The following is a 16,827-nucleotide window of genomic DNA, read 5'->3' as shown; positions in this document are numbered from 1 at the left end:
CCCTCAGACTCACACATGCCAATACAGATGAGGACTCTGCGTGGCCCTAGAGAATTCCAACCCAATGTGGGCCGGGGCAGCGTTGATGAGGCGGGTTGAAGAGCAGGGGGCATCCATCTACCCCAGCCTGGGAGCAGGGGCCCCTGCGCAGCCACCTCCCATCGGCCTGATGCTAACGACTTCAGTGTGTCTCTCCTTTTAGCTCAAATATTTCTGAAATGCATACTGCTCATTCACACGTAGCCGGAGGGGCCGGCGGGCCTCCCCAGCCTGTGCAATCAGGGCCTCCTGATTGCTTTCTTCTGTGCAGTCTCCAGGAAGCAGAGTGGTGGGGCACAGCAGGGCTGGGGCCAGCGCCACTCCCATGGCCCAGACCCTATTTTCTCCAGAGGAACATTTTGGCTCCAGTTTTTGCCCGATGCAGAGAGTTTGTGTGACCTAACTTTCCCCATAGATCCTTTGGGGCCTTTGTTGTTACCTTTTTGTTTTTAATGGCACTTCAGTTGGTCAAGGCCTGGTAAGTGGAGATGTGGGGGCAGATGAACAGCTGTATCAAGCAGGAGATGAGCAGGTGAGGATGTGGGCTATTGGGCATGGTCCAGCGCAGGGGCTTGGCAAGCTGCTGCCCTTCAGCCCGCAACCCTGCGCCAACCCAGGACCGGTACTCCGAGCTCCGAGCTCAGCCGCCAGCGCAAGCGGTGTCACCCAGCTGGCTCCGCCTCCACCGGCTCCTCCGTGCCTCTGCCTCTGGTGTCCCACCTCCTGTTCCTTTGCCATACTTTTCATCAGCTGGACACAAACCCGATCATACTGGGGAAGAGGGAATCTTAGTTGAGGGACTGTATCCATCTAATGGGCCTGTAGGTGGTGTGTTTGTGGTGCATTTTCTTGATTGGTGATTCATGTGGGAGGGCCCCGCCCACTGTGTGTGGTGCCACCCCTATGCTACGAGAAAGGCCAAGGCAGTAAGGAGCGGTTCTCCGCGGTCTTGTTTAGTGTTCAGTTCCTGCTTTCAGGTTCCTGCCTTGAGTTCCTACTCGGCTTCCCTCCGTGATGGATTGTAAGCCAAACAAAATTGGTTGGTTTTGGTCAGTCTTTTACTATAGCAGCAGAAAGCAAGGCCACCCACCCACCCATCTACCCCACTCCACGCAGAAGTGGCTGGCTCCTCCTCCTTGGCTCTCAAGCCTCCATTGGGTCTCGCTTCTTCCAGGAAGCCATTCCCACAACCCATGGCATACCTCACACGGTCTGAGCTGTGGTCCTCGCCATATCCGCCTAGTGATTAATTATCTGTGTAGAGTGGCAACAGCTCCCCCCCCCTCCGTGTGAGGGATTGCCGTCATCACCACGTGTGTGAGGATGAGGACGGAGGGAACCCAGTGGCCCCAAGAGTGTGGGCAGTGAGGTGGTGTTAGGTGACCCACAGACGGACCTTGGATTTGTAGTTCTCACATCTCGTTTCCCTCTTCTAATGCCAGTGATACTGATTTTTCCATTTCTAATAATGAGGTCTTTTTTTCCTCTTTAAAATGCACTTAAGGGGAAAAAAAGTCAACTGGAAGGAAAATAGTAAATGAATCATAGCCGTCCTAGCTCAGGTTGGAGGTGGGAAGGCCAAAGACATGTCTGCGTGACGGGCTCCAGCTTGCAAAGCTGATGGAGCAGACTCCAGCAAGTGGGGTGAAGGGATCTCCTGTGTACCAAGCCCCATCCTGGGTCCTGGGAACCCAGCACCCACCCTTCGAGGTGCCCAGGCTAATGAGAGAGGGCAGCAAACAAGGAAAGTTGCTCTCAACGCCCCGAGTGGGAGAGCCATGGGGTGAGCGGGTTCGAGGGCTGTGCTCAAAGGTGACCTGGCTTGGGGACATCATGGGGACAGATGAAGGAGATGAAAAGGGAGAGGGGCTGAGGACGAGTGTGCTACACAGCCTGTGCTCCCCCAGCGCAGCTTACCAGAGGAATAGACAGGCACCCTGGCAAGCCCATGCATCTTTGCTGGTCACAGTTTTCCTGTTTGTGAAATGGTGCAATATCCAGTATCTCTTGGCATTGTGCAGATATGAGTGAGTTTTTGGTTATTTTGTTTTTAATGTTTTTTTTTTAAATCGCATTTATTTGTCTTGTATGAGAAAGGAGAGAGAGAGAGAGAGAGAGAGAGAGAGAGAGAGAGAGAGAGAGAGAGAGAACAATGACGCATATGTGGAGGTCAAGGGACAACTTTTGGGAACTGTTTATCTCCTTCTACCATATGGGTCCCCCCAGAATTGAATTCAGGGTGTCAGACTTGGTAGCAAGTACTCTCACCACTGAGCTGTCTCACTGGCCTATTGTTGTTTTGAATGAAACAGGGTCTCTAGTAGCTCAGGCTAGCCTGGAGTCCATCATGCAGATGAAGATGACCTTGAACTCCTGCTGAGATTGAGGCATGCCCATGCCCTTGCCCTTGTCCCATGAACTTCAGCACTCTCTCCCTTTGCAGACTTTGGGATTAAAGAGCCGTTTGGATGTTACGAGAGGCGGCGCTGGGATAGAATTTAGGGTTGGTGTCCTGAGGCAAGAGCTATGATTTCCAGATTTCCTGGAGATGGAGCCTGGCTTCTCTGACTGGTTTAAGTAGAACAAAGAAGCTAGGCTATCCAGGGGACGCAGCCGCAGATGGAGCAGGAAGGGGTCCTTGGAGGCTATGGCTGTCCAGTGAGGGCCGGAGCTTGTGAGACGTTAGCAAACTTCGTTGTCCTCTCTGGGGCTGCAGAGCTAGGCACACGGCTCTGGAGGCCTTTGGACTCCCCTCTGTTTCTAAGAGGCCAGCCTCTGAGGTGAGCATACATGGCACTGGATGGCTGTGGAAACCCCCATGCTACACCTGAGGCAGTGGCCAGCGCTTAGGGAGGACCTACTGTGTGTGGACTCTACTGATATACTCCCCTTGTGGTTACTCTCTGTCTATACCCGGAAGGAATTCGGTGAGGAAAATGGAACTTTGAAAGACCCAAGTTTAACAGGGTTTAGTTCCTGGCGCCTATAATTCAAGCTCCTTGGGAGCCCAAGACAGGGGTTCAAGTTCACGGCCAGCCTGGGAAATTACTGCAAAAGCGTATTAGGCTGGGGAGGTAACTTAGCAGCAGAACGCTTACCTAGTGTGTTTAAAACCCTGGGTTCAACCTGAGAGAGAGAGAGAGAGGATGGGGGAGGGGGAAGGAGAGAGATTGATTGCAAGGCCAGCAAGACAGAAAATCTGTGTTAAAATTGAGGTAAGACTAAGCATGCTGGTGTATTCACCTGGATTCCTAGTACTCAGGAGTCAGAGGCAGGAGCATTGCTGTAAATTCTAGGCCAGCCTGAACAATATCGTGAGTTCTTCTTTTTTTTCATATATTACATTAATTGTTTTTTATTTAGTGAGCATGTGATACACACACACACACACACACACACACACACACACCATGATATACATAAGAGAGTCAGAGGACAACTTCTCGCAGAAGTCGATTTTCTCCTCCTGTCATGTGGTCCTGGGGATCAGACTCAGATGATCGGCAGGCTTGGTGGCGAGTACATTTCCCCACTGAGCCTCCTTGCTGGTCCCGTATTGAGTTCGAAATCAGCCAGGACGAACCAGATCCTGTCACACAAAAACCAAAATGGGAAGAAGTCGCAGTCCCTGCCCTGTTCAGCCCCCTTTCACAGACAAAGGGAAAGGAGGCGTGAGAGTTAAAAGGCCAGGGTGGCTTTGGGGGCGGTCAGCCCTTTGCCTCCTCCTGCCAAAGCTCAGGGGACCACAGTTTCCAGGAAACTTAAGGCAAAGCATAGAGGAGGGGAGAACAGAGTTGAGACCCCACTTCCTGTGTCTCTCATCCCTCCTGGTTCTTTCCTGGGAAGCGCTGCTTCTTCCTTCTTCCTCGTGCTGTTCTCCAGCCAGCATGGCCAGTGTGTGGATAGGTGTGGTGGGAGGAAGACAGAGTCCAGGACTTCTTGGGGAGCCTGATTTAAGCCCTGATTTTACAGTGTGCCTTGCGGTGTGTCATTTCTACCCCCTGGGTCCCAGTGTTCCTGCATCACTTCCCAGCCCCGCCTCCTCTAAGCCATAGAACCTTCTAGTGCTTTTTCCTTGGGGGGTCAGCCCAGGAATCTAGCCAAGGGGTGGGGCCACCTGCTTGGTGGGCTGGCCTCCCATCCGACCCCACCATGTCCCAGGAGAGGCTCCCCTCTCCCTGCCCCCAGCAGCTGCTTGCAGGGCCCAGGCTGAGAGCCCAGCTTGGCGCGTCTCTGGCTGAGTCCGATGAGAGAAAACAGGTTAAAAGTTCAGCCCTTGTTCTCTCCAGGAAGAAGAATCTGTAGCATTCCGAGTGTGAAAAGGAACCTTCTTTCAGCTCCAAAGCTGCACAATGGAACTTCCCCCCAATTTGCCATCAAAAGGATGCCCTTGGCACTGGCTCCCACTGTCCCTGGCACCCCCTCCCCATTACCCCCTCTCAAGCGCAAAAGGACACAGTGACCACACACTCAAGCCCCAGGCGGTCATGACGCTCTTCTGCAGCTTCTCTTGTCAGCTCAGAGGTCTGGCTGGGGTCACCTCTGCCTAGACACCCCTCCCTTTCCCGCCCTCTATCAACACCTCCCTGTCATAGTTCACACCCTCATTGCCTCCGTTCTCATCGCATAGTCTCTGCAATCTGGACACTCTCCTGGCCCTGGCGCATCTAGCATAGGCCAAAGGACTAGTTGTTTCAAGACACCTGGGTGTCTCCTGTAGGGTCTCTAGGAAGTGCCTTCTGCCTATGCTCCAGATCCCCTCTTTCTAAAATGAGGCAACTGGGCAAGACCAGGCAAGCATCACAAATGGTCTGATTTTCATTTCCTGGAATGCTATGGAAGAAGTAAGTAGTGGCCAGAGTAGAGTGCAGAGATCGATTAGTGATGCCTGCAGTGGTTACAGACATGGCCACATAATGTGGGTATTGAATAATGCTGCCTATACCAGGCACAGAATTGAAGTATGCCTCCTATCCTAGGTGGTATGGAGCTGTGAGCTTCTAGACCTCTCTGCCCATTCCCTCTGCCTCCAGGCTATGAGCTGCTCCATAGTTGGGTGATTTTTTTTAAAAAAAATAATTATGTATTATTAGTATATGTGTGTACATGGGTGTACATGATCGGGTGGACCCATGGCACTACACGCGTGTAAATGTTAGAGGACAATTTTATGGAGTCAGCTCTTTGCTTCTGCCTTCTTGTAGGGTCCAGAGGTTGAACTCAGGTCCTCTTTTTCTTTCTTGGAGTACCCAGGCCAGTGCCTGGTACAAGACGGACATTGAGAGATATCTGTTGAACGAATGGTTGAGAGCATCCGTGTCAATCCATGCAATCCATGAAATGTTCAGTTCTGTTATGAGAGCCTTTTGTTAGGAAAGGTCTATGAGGGAGGGCTTCTGACCCTGGCTGGGATTAGCAGGATCTCCAGAGCCCCTGGGATTCCTTCATTTTAAGCTGTATGGCTTCTTCCCACCAGTTGCTGGTTTTGACACTGGTTTAGTCTCTGGAACCCCAGAGGACAAATGGCAAGCACACTCTGATGCCTACTCTTAGCATCCTCTTTGGGATTTGCTCCTGGGGTAGAGTTGGCCGAGGACCGGATGAGGGAGTCCAAGGATGGGGACATCGTATAAGGAGTGTTTCCTAGTTGCTGAAGAAGAGGGAGGGTTCCTACAGAGCATGTGTCCAGAGGCCATTAAGGCAATTGATGGGTCCCCAGAGGTTGAAGAGGGATTCCTTCCAAGACTGGCATTCCAGTGTTTGAGAATTTGATACAAGTTGAAAAGCAAATAGACTCTTGAATTTTGACATAAAATTTTGAGGGATTGGTGGTAGATCTCTGTAACCCAAGGGAGAGAACTCTAGATTAAGACCCTAGCGGTGGCAGAACACACCTTTAATCCCAGCACTTGGGAGGCAGAGCAGGTGGATCTCTGAGTTCAAGACCAGCCTGGTCTATAGAGCAAATTCCAGGACAAGGGCTACATGAGAAATCTTGTCTAGAAAACATTCAAACAAACAACCCAAAATAACAACAACAACAACAAAACACCACACCAGGAAAGGAAGGGCAAGATAGTTCTTAGGTTGATAAGATGTGATTAGTTGGGGGTTGGGGGGTGGGAATGACCACAGAGACAGGGTCATAACAGAGGTGGACTTCCACGGTTGGCTAGGCTCTTGAAGTATCAGGGAGTTTGGAGCAGAGAGGCTGGGTTTGCAGAACAAGTGGTCTGGAGGATTAGAGGACGCTCTGTGAGAACAAACCCTGAAGGGCGCAACCCCAGGGTTCGCAGAGTGGCTGATAGCACAGGGTGGTGACTCTCTGCTCTTCCCACAGAAACCCTGATGGACTCTACTACAGCGACGGCTGAGCTGGGCTGGATGGTTCATCCCCCATCAGGGGTGAGTTCTGGTCCCTCAAATCCTGCTTGGCTGGCTCCGCGGCAAGCCCCAGAGTGTACTGATACCCTGGATGTCCCCTCATATCCCAGGCCTTTTCCTCTCTTAAGGGCCGGGCTTCTCACATCTCACCCTCCCCATCCCTACCTACCCTTGATGGAGTACCCGTTTCCATGACAACAGCGGGGGGCGGGTACTTTGGCCTTTATCCTGTAGAATTTCCCTTGGGGAGGCTGAGAAGTAGGTATTCACATGGCATGCCCATTTCAGAAGAGGGAAGTATTTCCTTTGAGATTCTGTTCTGGGTCAGAGACCACACCAAGTAAATACCTTTTACATGCCATCTCCAATATTGAAGCTTGGAGAGAGAGAGCCACCTGCCAGGGCCTGATAACTCCTAATGGAAGGCTCAGGGTTGCTTGGTGTGATTTGGTTTTTGGGTACTTGGGGATCAGACCTGGGGCCACATACAAACATTCTACCACTGAGATGTTACCTCACACACACACAGCTGGGGCTCAGGTTTATATTAAGGACCAAGTTCTCACCACCCCAACTTTGAATCCCCATAAGACAAGATCCCCTGGGTATATACATCTCTGGGTTCTTTTATGTTTGTTTTGAGAAAGGGTCTCCTGTATCACAGGCTAGCTGCAAAGTAGCTGTGTAGCTAAGGATGTAACATTGAACTTCTCTGATCCTCCTGCCTCCATTTCTTAGATGTCGTGATCACAGGTGGGCACCACCATGATTAAGTATGTCCAGTGTTAGGCATGGGACCCGAGTCTCCTGCATGTGAGACAAGCACTGTAGCGACTCAGCTCCATCGCCAGTCTATCCCAGAGCTCTTATTGCATCCTTTGGATAGGATCTAAGCCCACGTCTGTGCCCCAGTATCCTGAGGGAAAGATGAGACTGGACGGTCCTTCTCTCTCCCTAGCACTGCCTCAGCTCCTCCTGTTTCCTGAGACCACGTGTAGTCCCTTGGCCTCTGTGACTCTGGTTTCTTCACCTGTGAAGCGGTGGTCTTCCCCACTGTTACAGTAAGGTTCCTCCAAAGCGTCTAACACTGAGGCTGGCATGGGTTAGCTCCCAATAGAGAATAGCTATAGTAATCATCACCATTATCAGTGTCAGCATCATCAATTTTAATAATCCCTCCACCTATCCTGGGGTCTCTGGGGAGACCCCAGACTCTACAGCCCATCCCCCCTTCCCACTCCAGTCCTCTAAGGGGACTCAGCTGCAGCCCTAGGGATCCATACTCCCCCCTCAGACCTCGCTCTCAATAGGCAGGGCCCCAGGGTCACTCTTCTTTCTGTGGCTCTTTCTTGTCACCAATTTTCCATCTGCGAAGGCTGCTGGGCCCACAGCCCCACCCTGCCAGTAATGAGGCCAGGCTGGGCTGCAGGGCCCCCGGACGCAATTATTTGGGGTGTTTGGGCTGCAGGGCCTCCGCATGTTAATTAGAGAGAGGGGAGAAAGGCAGAGTGCTCTAATTAAGTGCTCTAATTAAGTTCTGAGGAAGAGCAGCGGTTGTAACAAGGGGCTGACTTTGTCACATGGTGCCACCAGAAAGAAAAAAAAATTAAATGTGATGTAGGGAGCTTCAGAGTCGCCACTGAGGCAGAGGCCAGACCTTGCAGGCTCTGCTTTCTCCACGTACAAAGCACCTTTCACCACATCTAGCTCTCCCCAAGCCCAGCACGGCATGGTCAGCCACCGACATCTCCGTGATCATCTGCCGGTCAGCCATATTTAGCAAATGGGGAAATCAAGGCTCAGAGAGGAGAGAGGAATTGCCCAAGCATGTGCAACAAGTCAAGTGTGCTTGTTCGGAAGCCATATGGGTAAGCCTGTGCACAGGGCCAGGGTGCTATGACTTGAGTCACGTGACCTCACCTGTTTAGTCTCATCTCCCTGGCTGCAAAGTCACGCTCACATGGTATGTGTGAGGATCTTGACGAGGAATGAAGCCCATGAAGGCTCTAGCCTCAGCCCTAGCCTGGGCGGGCACAGAGGAAGCAGCTCTCAGTAGGCACTCCCACCCACTGAGGAGATCAGACCAAGGAAGCAAGTGTTTCTTGTCCCCGGGGAGAGTCAGTGAGCACAAACACAGGAGGCTTCGGACAGCTGCTGTAACAGGCTCAGAGTATCAAGGGTGTTTGAGGGCTGGGCAGAGCCCAGTGTAGCTCATTGGTAGAGTGCTTGTGGAGCATGTGCGAGCCCCAGGTTCCATCTTTAGGACCATGGGGCGGGGGTTAACAAAGGGCACTTGAGAGAGGCACAGAATTGGACAGAGGCTCAGCCTGAGTTCTGCAGAAGTAGAACAGGGCTCCACGCTCTTTCTATCTGTTCTCAGGCAATCCAGCCCAGCCCACACAGCACAGAGACTTAGAGGGTCTGTCTGGTTGGCTATGGCTCAGGAAGGGACTCAACGAAGTATCTGAGCAGCTTCTTCAAACAGAGAGGGTGGGTAGCTCCTTCCAGGTACCAGGAAACACCAGTTCCCAGAAATTCCAATGGGTGCAAATCCCCAAGAGAAGCTGCTGTCCTAGGGACAGTCCCCAGGCTTCCCATCACCCTAGATCAGTGAGGGCATGTGCCATCTTCCTCTGTCAGATTGGGAGTTTCCAAGGGGCAAAGACAATATCTTGTATCAGAAAGTGCAGGTCCTTTCCAACATCCTACGTTTTAGATCATCCTGAGGCCACAGTCTGTGTGATCCTTTGTCAGATGAGTGCACCCCTGACAGTCAGAGTCACATATCCCATGAAGACTAGGGAATACCAAGAGTAGGGTATGTGCCTTTAGACCATCAGATTGGCATGGTACTCATAGACTGAGAATTTCTCATCAAGACTGTGACTCCTCCATCAGATGGAACGCCTCTCCATCATCAGAGTCTTCATGCCCCTCCCCCTCCCCTAGCCACTTCAGACGGTATTTGGTATTTTCCACTGTGGCTGAGTACCACCTCCCCCATCTGACTAGCGTTTCTCCCACAGTGGGAAGAGGTGAGCGGCTACGATGAGAACATGAACACTATCCGTACATACCAGGTGTGCAATGTCTTTGAGACAAGCCAGAACAACTGGCTGCGGACCAAATTCATCCGGCGCCGCGGCGCCCACCGCATCCACGTGGAGATGAAGTTCTCGGTGCGTGACTGTAGCAGCATTCCCAGCGTGCCCGGCTCCTGCAAGGAGACCTTCAACCTCTACTACTATGAGGCTGATTTTGACTTAGCCACCAAGACCTTTCCCAATTGGATGGAGAATCCGTGGGTGAAGGTGGACACCATCGCGGCTGATGAGAGCTTCTCCCAGGTGGACCTGGGTGGCCGCGTCATGAAAATCAACACTGAGGTGCGAAGCTTCGGTCCCGTGTCCCGCAACGGATTCTACCTGGCCTTCCAGGACTACGGCGGCTGTATGTCCCTCATTGCTGTGCGGGTCTTCTACCGGAAGTGTCCCCGAGTCATCCAGAATGGTGCCATCTTTCAGGAGACACTGTCGGGGGCTGAGAGCACCTCACTGGTGGCTGCTCGGGGCAGCTGCATTGCCAATGCTGAAGAAGTGGATGTGCCCATCAAACTCTACTGTAACGGGGACGGCGAGTGGCTGGTGCCCATCGGTCGCTGCATGTGCAAGGCGGGCTTCGAGGCTGTGGAGAATGGAACGGTCTGCCGAGGTAAGGGGCAGCGGGGCGGGGCCCCACAGATGTATGGTGGATAGATCTGGCTGCAGCCTTGGCCTGGCAGCTGGGCTCTGACTGGCAAGGCTGGAGGTGTGGGGTAACCCTGATGCTTTCCTTGGCCCACTCTAGCACTTCCTGGATAATGGTTTGTGTTTATAGAACAGGTATACCGATGTCCTGCGCACTAAGAGAATACAGGAACCTTGTTTTAGTTATTGTATGATTACTCAGTATGGTAAATGGTGTTTTTTTCCCCTTGTTTATTTGTGGAAGTGATGGGGTTTGTAAGAAAAGAAATAAATTATGATGAATGACTCTTAGATATAAGCACCCAATGAGCTTGTACTGGTCTGTACAGGCCAGGCTGAGCTGAAGCAACAGGACAATAATGCTATTTCTCCTCCACGCTGCATGGCCATGACGGGTCAGTTTGAGATCCTTCCTCTGGGGGCTCAGTGATGGAGGAGCCACGGTTTAGAATATTACCATCATCACAACAACCTGAGGGGGAGATTGTGGGGGCTGCAAACAGAACCCAATACGGCTACCTGAAACAACACACCCCTTCTGCTCTCTGCTCATTCCAAAGGCCAGCGTAGGTCCCTGGCCACCTGCCATTCAGAAACTGGGACTGACACCTTGGTGGCCAAGGCCTCAGGGTGAACTATTTTTACCACATATCAAACATGCATAGGACACAAGTCACATGAAATCGTTGAGGGCAAGTACTGCTTTCTGAGAAGGGAGTTGAGGCTCAGAAGGTCACACAGTTATCAGGAGATACAAGAGTCTCACTCAGGCAATATGGCTCCAAATGCTGTCCTTGGAACCACCAGGAGCTGCTGTTTCATCTAGGGAAGCGTGGTCATAAACAACAATGCAGGCGATGCTTACATAGGACAAAGAATCATTAAGATGGTCTACAAGCGTAAGAAGTTGGCAGGAGGGTACCTCAGGGTGGTAAGAAGGCTGCAAAGGCAGTTCCAACCTGCTTCCAATTGTGGCCCTGCCCCTTCTTATCCCAGTGACCCAAGTGCAAAGCCGTCTTTCCTAGGACGACCGTGTGGAAAGTCAAGAACTTGAGATATGTAAAATGCCGAATCATTGATTCTGGCGTAGGAAGTGCATAACAGATGTCCACTAAATTTGATTGTGTGTGCAAAGCCAGGCTGTGCTCAGTGGTTGTTATATGGGAGATGGGAGCCTACTGTGTCATTTCCCACTGGAATATGAGGTTGTGTTGGAGGCCTGGGATGTCCCACATGCCAGGCTGAGGAGAGTTTAGATTGTGTAAAACCAGGGGATGTTTCCCTGGAAACGCAAATAGGAGCCTCTGGTAAAAAAACCACCCTTTCTAAGCTTCCCCTCCAGCCTTTCCTGCCTTTCGTCTTCCTCTCTGTAGCTCTGGCTGTCCTGGTCTTTCTGTAGGCCACGTTGGCCTTGAACTCAGAGATCTGCCTGCCCACACCCAGTTAGGTAGTGTTCTCTTGATCCTGGAGGGGTAAGAAGGATTGTAGAGAGAATATTTTTTGTATTATATGGATGCATCACCTGTCAATCAAAAAACACTATGGCCTATAGGAAAGGGTAGAATAGAAGGTGGGTCATCTGGGAGGCAGAAAGTATTCAGGGACAGAGGCAGGCGTGGTAGATTCACCTGGGAAGATGTGACAAGACAAACGCTTAGTGCCTGAGCATAGTTAACTAGCCACATGGCAGAATGCCAATTAGAGTAAATGGGTTATAATAAGTTAGAATCTAGTCAGAGAAGAGTCTAACTAGTTATACAGTCAAGGTCATATATTTGAGTCTGAGTCTGATTTCTGGGAGCATGGACCCAAGAGGAAGAACCAGGACCAAATGTCTACTTAAGGATGAAGGCAAGGGTTTATTTTTTTGGGAAACAACCACAGCAGTCTCAGAGATGGTTGCTGTGTGTGCTTGGATGTCACAGTGCTAAGTGACAAAGGGTGAAGCCAATGGGTGATTCCCCAAGACAGTGATGGGATATAAAAGCAGGTCAAATAAGGAGTCAGGTCTACCAGCACAATTGGAAGTCAGGTTAAGAAATGGAGAAGTTGGGGAAAGGACCTTTCTCCGTGTATGTGTGTGTGTGTGTGTGTGTGTGTGTGTGTGTGTGTAAGGCAACACATTCTGTTGCATTATTGTTTTTCTTTGTATGTATGGGTGTTTTGCCTGCATGTTTGTCTATGCACTGTATGTGTGCCTAATACCCGAAGAGTCCAGAAGAGGGCACCAGATCCCCCAGAATTAAGAGTTACAGTTGTGAACAGCCTAGTGGGTGCTGGGAACTGAACTAGGTCCTCTGCATGAGCAGCTAGTGCTCTTAACCACTAAGCCACCTCTCCAGCCCCCTGTTGTATCTTTTTAAAAAAATATTTTTATTTGTTTATTCTTAAGATATTTAGGTTGAGCCAGGGTCTCACATATGCTAAAAGAGGCCTCTGCAACTGAGTTATATCCCCAGCACACAAGTTCAGTTTTACACTCTTGGAAAGAACACAGCCTTGGATGACAGCAGAGATGGGGGCAGGGATACAGAACCTGAAACCCAGAAATCAATTGCTCATGGTGGTTGTTTATTCATTCATCAAACTCTCCCAGACCTTGTGTTGAGCCTCGGGCGATGCAGGGGGCGGGGGATGCAGCTTCAGCTCTGGGTTCACAGTTCTTGGAGGGAACAGACTTGTTATGAACAAAGTCTGGAGACAGAGGCCCAGCTCTTGATTTCATTGTACTGCTTATGCAGGTGGAAGCGTTAGGAAATGATAGGAGGTGTCCTAGAGGCCATGATGTCAGAGATGAGTCTGAGAAGAGAGATATATTGGGGACCCAAAACTTCCAAAGGAGGAAGGATCTGCATGGATAAAGCCCCAAGGACATGAGTCAACTGGGCCCTTTGCAGGCCTGGATGGTCTAGGCAGGACTGAAGGGTTCAGGGGGCTATGGGGGGAACTGTCCTCTGAGGGTGCTCAGCCAAGGAGATACCTTCACTTATCTGTTGCTGCTTAGCAGAACCTCCCAAGACTTAGTAGGCTGCAGTTAGCAGTGATTACTAAGTGGTTTCTGAGGGACAGAAGTAATCCAGCTGTGACCTCTGCCTGCCACAAGCTACGACTGCAGAGTCATCTCTTACTGTCTTCTGCTTTGATCCCTCCTGAGGTTGCCACCCAGCCTCTCATGTGCATATAGACTCACCCAGAGAAAGGACCCAAGACAAAAGTAGCATTAGCATGCATGTGTGTGTGTGTGTGTGTGTGTGTGTGTGTATACCAATGCACATGAGTGTGTATGATAAATGTTCAGGCCAGAGGACAACCTCAGGTATGGAAACATCCTTTAGGACAGGATCTCCGAACTGGTGTGGAGCTGGCCCATTAGGTTAGCCTGTAGATGTGGCCGCCACCTGCGGTGCAGTAGGAGGGGCCGGGTGGCTCACAGTGGAGTGGTGAGCCAGTGTTGGCTCATTCTTTACTTCAAGGACTGTTGGCTTCTCTTGTGGACCAGAAACAGCTGGCAAATTACTGAAAACACAGGTGTCCAGGTTTGGCTCCAGTCTCTCCCCCTGGTCACGTGGCTCTGTCCTAAGACTGCTCAGACACGCAAGGGGCTAGATAGCACATAGAGAGACTTGGACGATAGATATCCACAGCAAGTGGCTAGAACATACTGGGGCTGCCAGGACGTTGAGAAAAGAAGCACAAACCTAGCCCCGCCCCCACCCTAAGAACCTTGATAGAGAGCAGGCAGGGACTCAGAGAAGATCCTCCCATTGGCCAAACAGGATATGGGAAGAGAAAAATCTCTCCCCCTTTTCCCTCACATTGATCTGAGAAGATGAGGCTAGATGCTGTCTTCCTGGCAGGTGGGCAATAGGTAGCTTCTCATGAGGTGGTGTCACAGCCCCAGGGTGTACATGGTATCTAACAAAGGAAATCTATTACTCTAGTAGCATCGAGTGCCTTATAAAACTAAGAGCTCAATAGGCTCAGTCTTTCTCCGGCGTCTGTTGTATGCAGTGCACACTGAGGAAGCCAGCCGTCGGTTACCAAGCACTCTCTGTATACCATATAGCCCTTTAGCAAACAAAGGTGGGCTACGAACCTACTGTGGGTCAAGTGCATACCAGTCACCTGGGCCATGCAGAAGGGAGCCACACGGACCCCAACAGCATTTCAACCGCTACATCTTCCCAGCACTTAGCTAGAACGTAGTCAGGCTAGGAAGATGAGGGGAAGAGGAAAGGGAAAGGGAAACGTTAGTGAACAGATTAGTCAGTTGGGAAGGAGGACAGCAGAGATCCCGGATGGCGGCGGAGGTCTACAAAACACCTGGCCCCAAGTAGGCTCTGCAGGTGTTGCTTGAGCTGCTGCGAGTCTTCCCAAGAGAACCCGGGAAGACCATCCCGAACTGAGAGTACTAGAAAAACTCTGATGTTGAGGGCTGGGAATGATGGAAGAGCATTTACCTAGTGTGTACTGAGTCCCCAGACTGATCATAGTAGGGCATACCTCAAAATCCAGCACTCAGGAAGATGGGGCAGGGGACCAGAAGTTTATGATCGTCTCTGAGTTGACCGGCATGATGGCATACAGCTTTTATCCCAGCACTTGGGAGGCAGAGGCAGGTGGATCTTGTGTTCAAAGCAGCCTGGCCTACAGAGTGAGTTCCACAGAGAAGTATGAGGAGTGTAGACCTGCCTGTGGTGAGCTCCATCCAGGAGGGGCGGTGAGGCACTGAGAAGAAGCCATCCATGAGGAAGTGATTCTGGCGTTAGATTGAGGGCGAGAAGCGAGGATGGAGGGTCCTATGTGAATACGGACCCCACAGTGTGGCCCTGTGGGGTGATGGAGTGCTCTGCCAGCCATCTTGGACAGAAGCATGGCCCACTTCTCTTGGTGCCACTGCCGCCTGGTGGGCTGGTGCAGCCTTTTAACACAGTGATACAATGTCACCATCTTCAAGTGAAACTGTGTAATTAAGTTACTAAAGACGAACAAACAAACAAAACAAATCTCAAGATTGTAAGATGTTTTAAGTTTATTCATTTGTGTTCAGACACATTCAAGGCTCTCCTAGGGCTCTGTGGTCTCCGAGCCTCAGATCCAACTTACCTCTAGTGTTCTCTCTTCCTGATATGCTGAGTGCCTCATCTGCTCCCACCCCTGAACACACATACCAGGTGGGGACCTTTACACAGAAGTCCTCAGCCGCCGCCTCCTCCTCCTCCTCCTCCTCCTCCTCCTCCTCCTCCTCCTCCTCCTCCTCCTCCTCCTCCTCCTCCTCTCCCCCCTTCTCTTCCTCCTCCTTCTCCCCCTTCTCTTCCTCCTCCCCACCCCACCACCAGGACCTAGCAGGTGTTCTCTGTAGTTCCCACCCAATGCTACAAGTCTGTCTCCGACTTTTGGACTTTTGGCATGTTATCGGGTTGGCCTTAGGTTTCTCTGGATTGTCTCTAGCTCCCTGTTTCCCTCTGTCTCCCCCTCCCCCACCTTAGCCCTCGCCCAGTTGGATCTCCAGCCTAGCTGCCTTTGGGAGCCCTGTCTGTCCCTGTGTCACCTACAGTAGATGTTTGGGCACACCCTCTGTGAGCAGGGTGGGCAGCTGCTCCCGGGGGCAGCACACACAGGTTGGTTGGCTGGCTCCCGCCAAGACTCAGAATTAGTAGCTTTTAAACTTTGCCCACGGCTTCCCTGCTTCTTGCCAAGCCCAGCGCTGCTCCTCCCAGACCCTGGCCTCTCCCTGACTTTGGCTTTCGAGGCCTTCTTTGAAACCTCCCTCTAACCATGTGACCATGGACAAGCCACTGATCTCTCTGTTTTCTCATATGCAAAGCTGTCTCACAGAAGGCCTGCCCTGCAGAGCCAAATACCTAGCAGTTTTAGAAACTAAAACTAGGGAATTTTACAAACAGTCTTGGGCGGGTGTTGATTTTTTTTTTCCTGATGAGCTTTTGATTTTGAGGAAACAATAACTTTCTTCTTTATCACAGAAACTCCCTAGGTTATTTGTAGGATCTTAGAAGTTACTGATAAACAAAGAGGAGAAAATTAAATCTTCCCATGATCTCTCAGTAGGGAGGGCCCTTGCTAACAGTCTGGAGGAGAGCCTTCCATATACACGGACTAGGATTTACACTTTGTAAATACATGTAACCCAGGCTAGCCTCAAACCCACAGTTAATCATCCTAGCCCCCAGAGTGTCAGTATTACAGGTGTACACCACAAAACTCACATCATTAATATTTAAATAATTATCTGGTTGTTTTCTGGTTTTGTTTTGCTTTTTTTTTTAAAGGTCTCAGGCTGGCCTCCAACTCGTCAGGTAGTTGGGGACGACCTTGAACCCCTGATCCTCTTGCTTCCTCCTGCAGCGTTCTGGGGTTACAGGCTTTTGCCACCACACCTGGATCTCACAGATCTTCTAAAGGAAAAAACAAAAACAAAGCAAAACAACGAAAATGAACTTCTGCTGAGCCCAATCCGCTCCGTAGTGATAAGAATGGAACTCAGGGCCTTCAGCCTCCAGGACAGCGCCTACCACTAACCACACACCCCAGCTAGGAGGTTTTTTGTCTTCATATTCCTGTCCCTCTTCCAGACACATTACATGTAGGTGGGTACTAACACCGCATAGGGTGTTGTGCCCATTAGGGAGGGCCTGGC

General features: G+C 50.9%; 1 protein-coding gene across 1 annotated transcript in view; it reads left to right on the top strand.

The window, feature by feature from the left end:
- Ephb2 (EPH receptor B2) overlaps positions 1-16,827 on the top strand; it is a 180,867-nt gene that overhangs the window by 54,851 nt on the left and 109,189 nt on the right. The window contains exons 2-3 of the mRNA XM_052177791.1: positions 6,380-6,444; positions 9,450-10,134. Of these exons, the coding sequence (XP_052033751.1) occupies positions 6,380-6,444; positions 9,450-10,134 (750 nt within the window). The remainder of the gene's footprint in view (positions 1-6,379; positions 6,445-9,449; positions 10,135-16,827) is intronic.

This window comes from Apodemus sylvaticus, chromosome 3 (genome assembly GCF_947179515.1).
Source record: "Apodemus sylvaticus chromosome 3, mApoSyl1.1, whole genome shotgun sequence".
Classification (NCBI taxonomy): domain Eukaryota; kingdom Metazoa; phylum Chordata; class Mammalia; order Rodentia; family Muridae; genus Apodemus; species Apodemus sylvaticus.
This window is presented reverse-complemented; position numbering and strand designations above follow the sequence as displayed.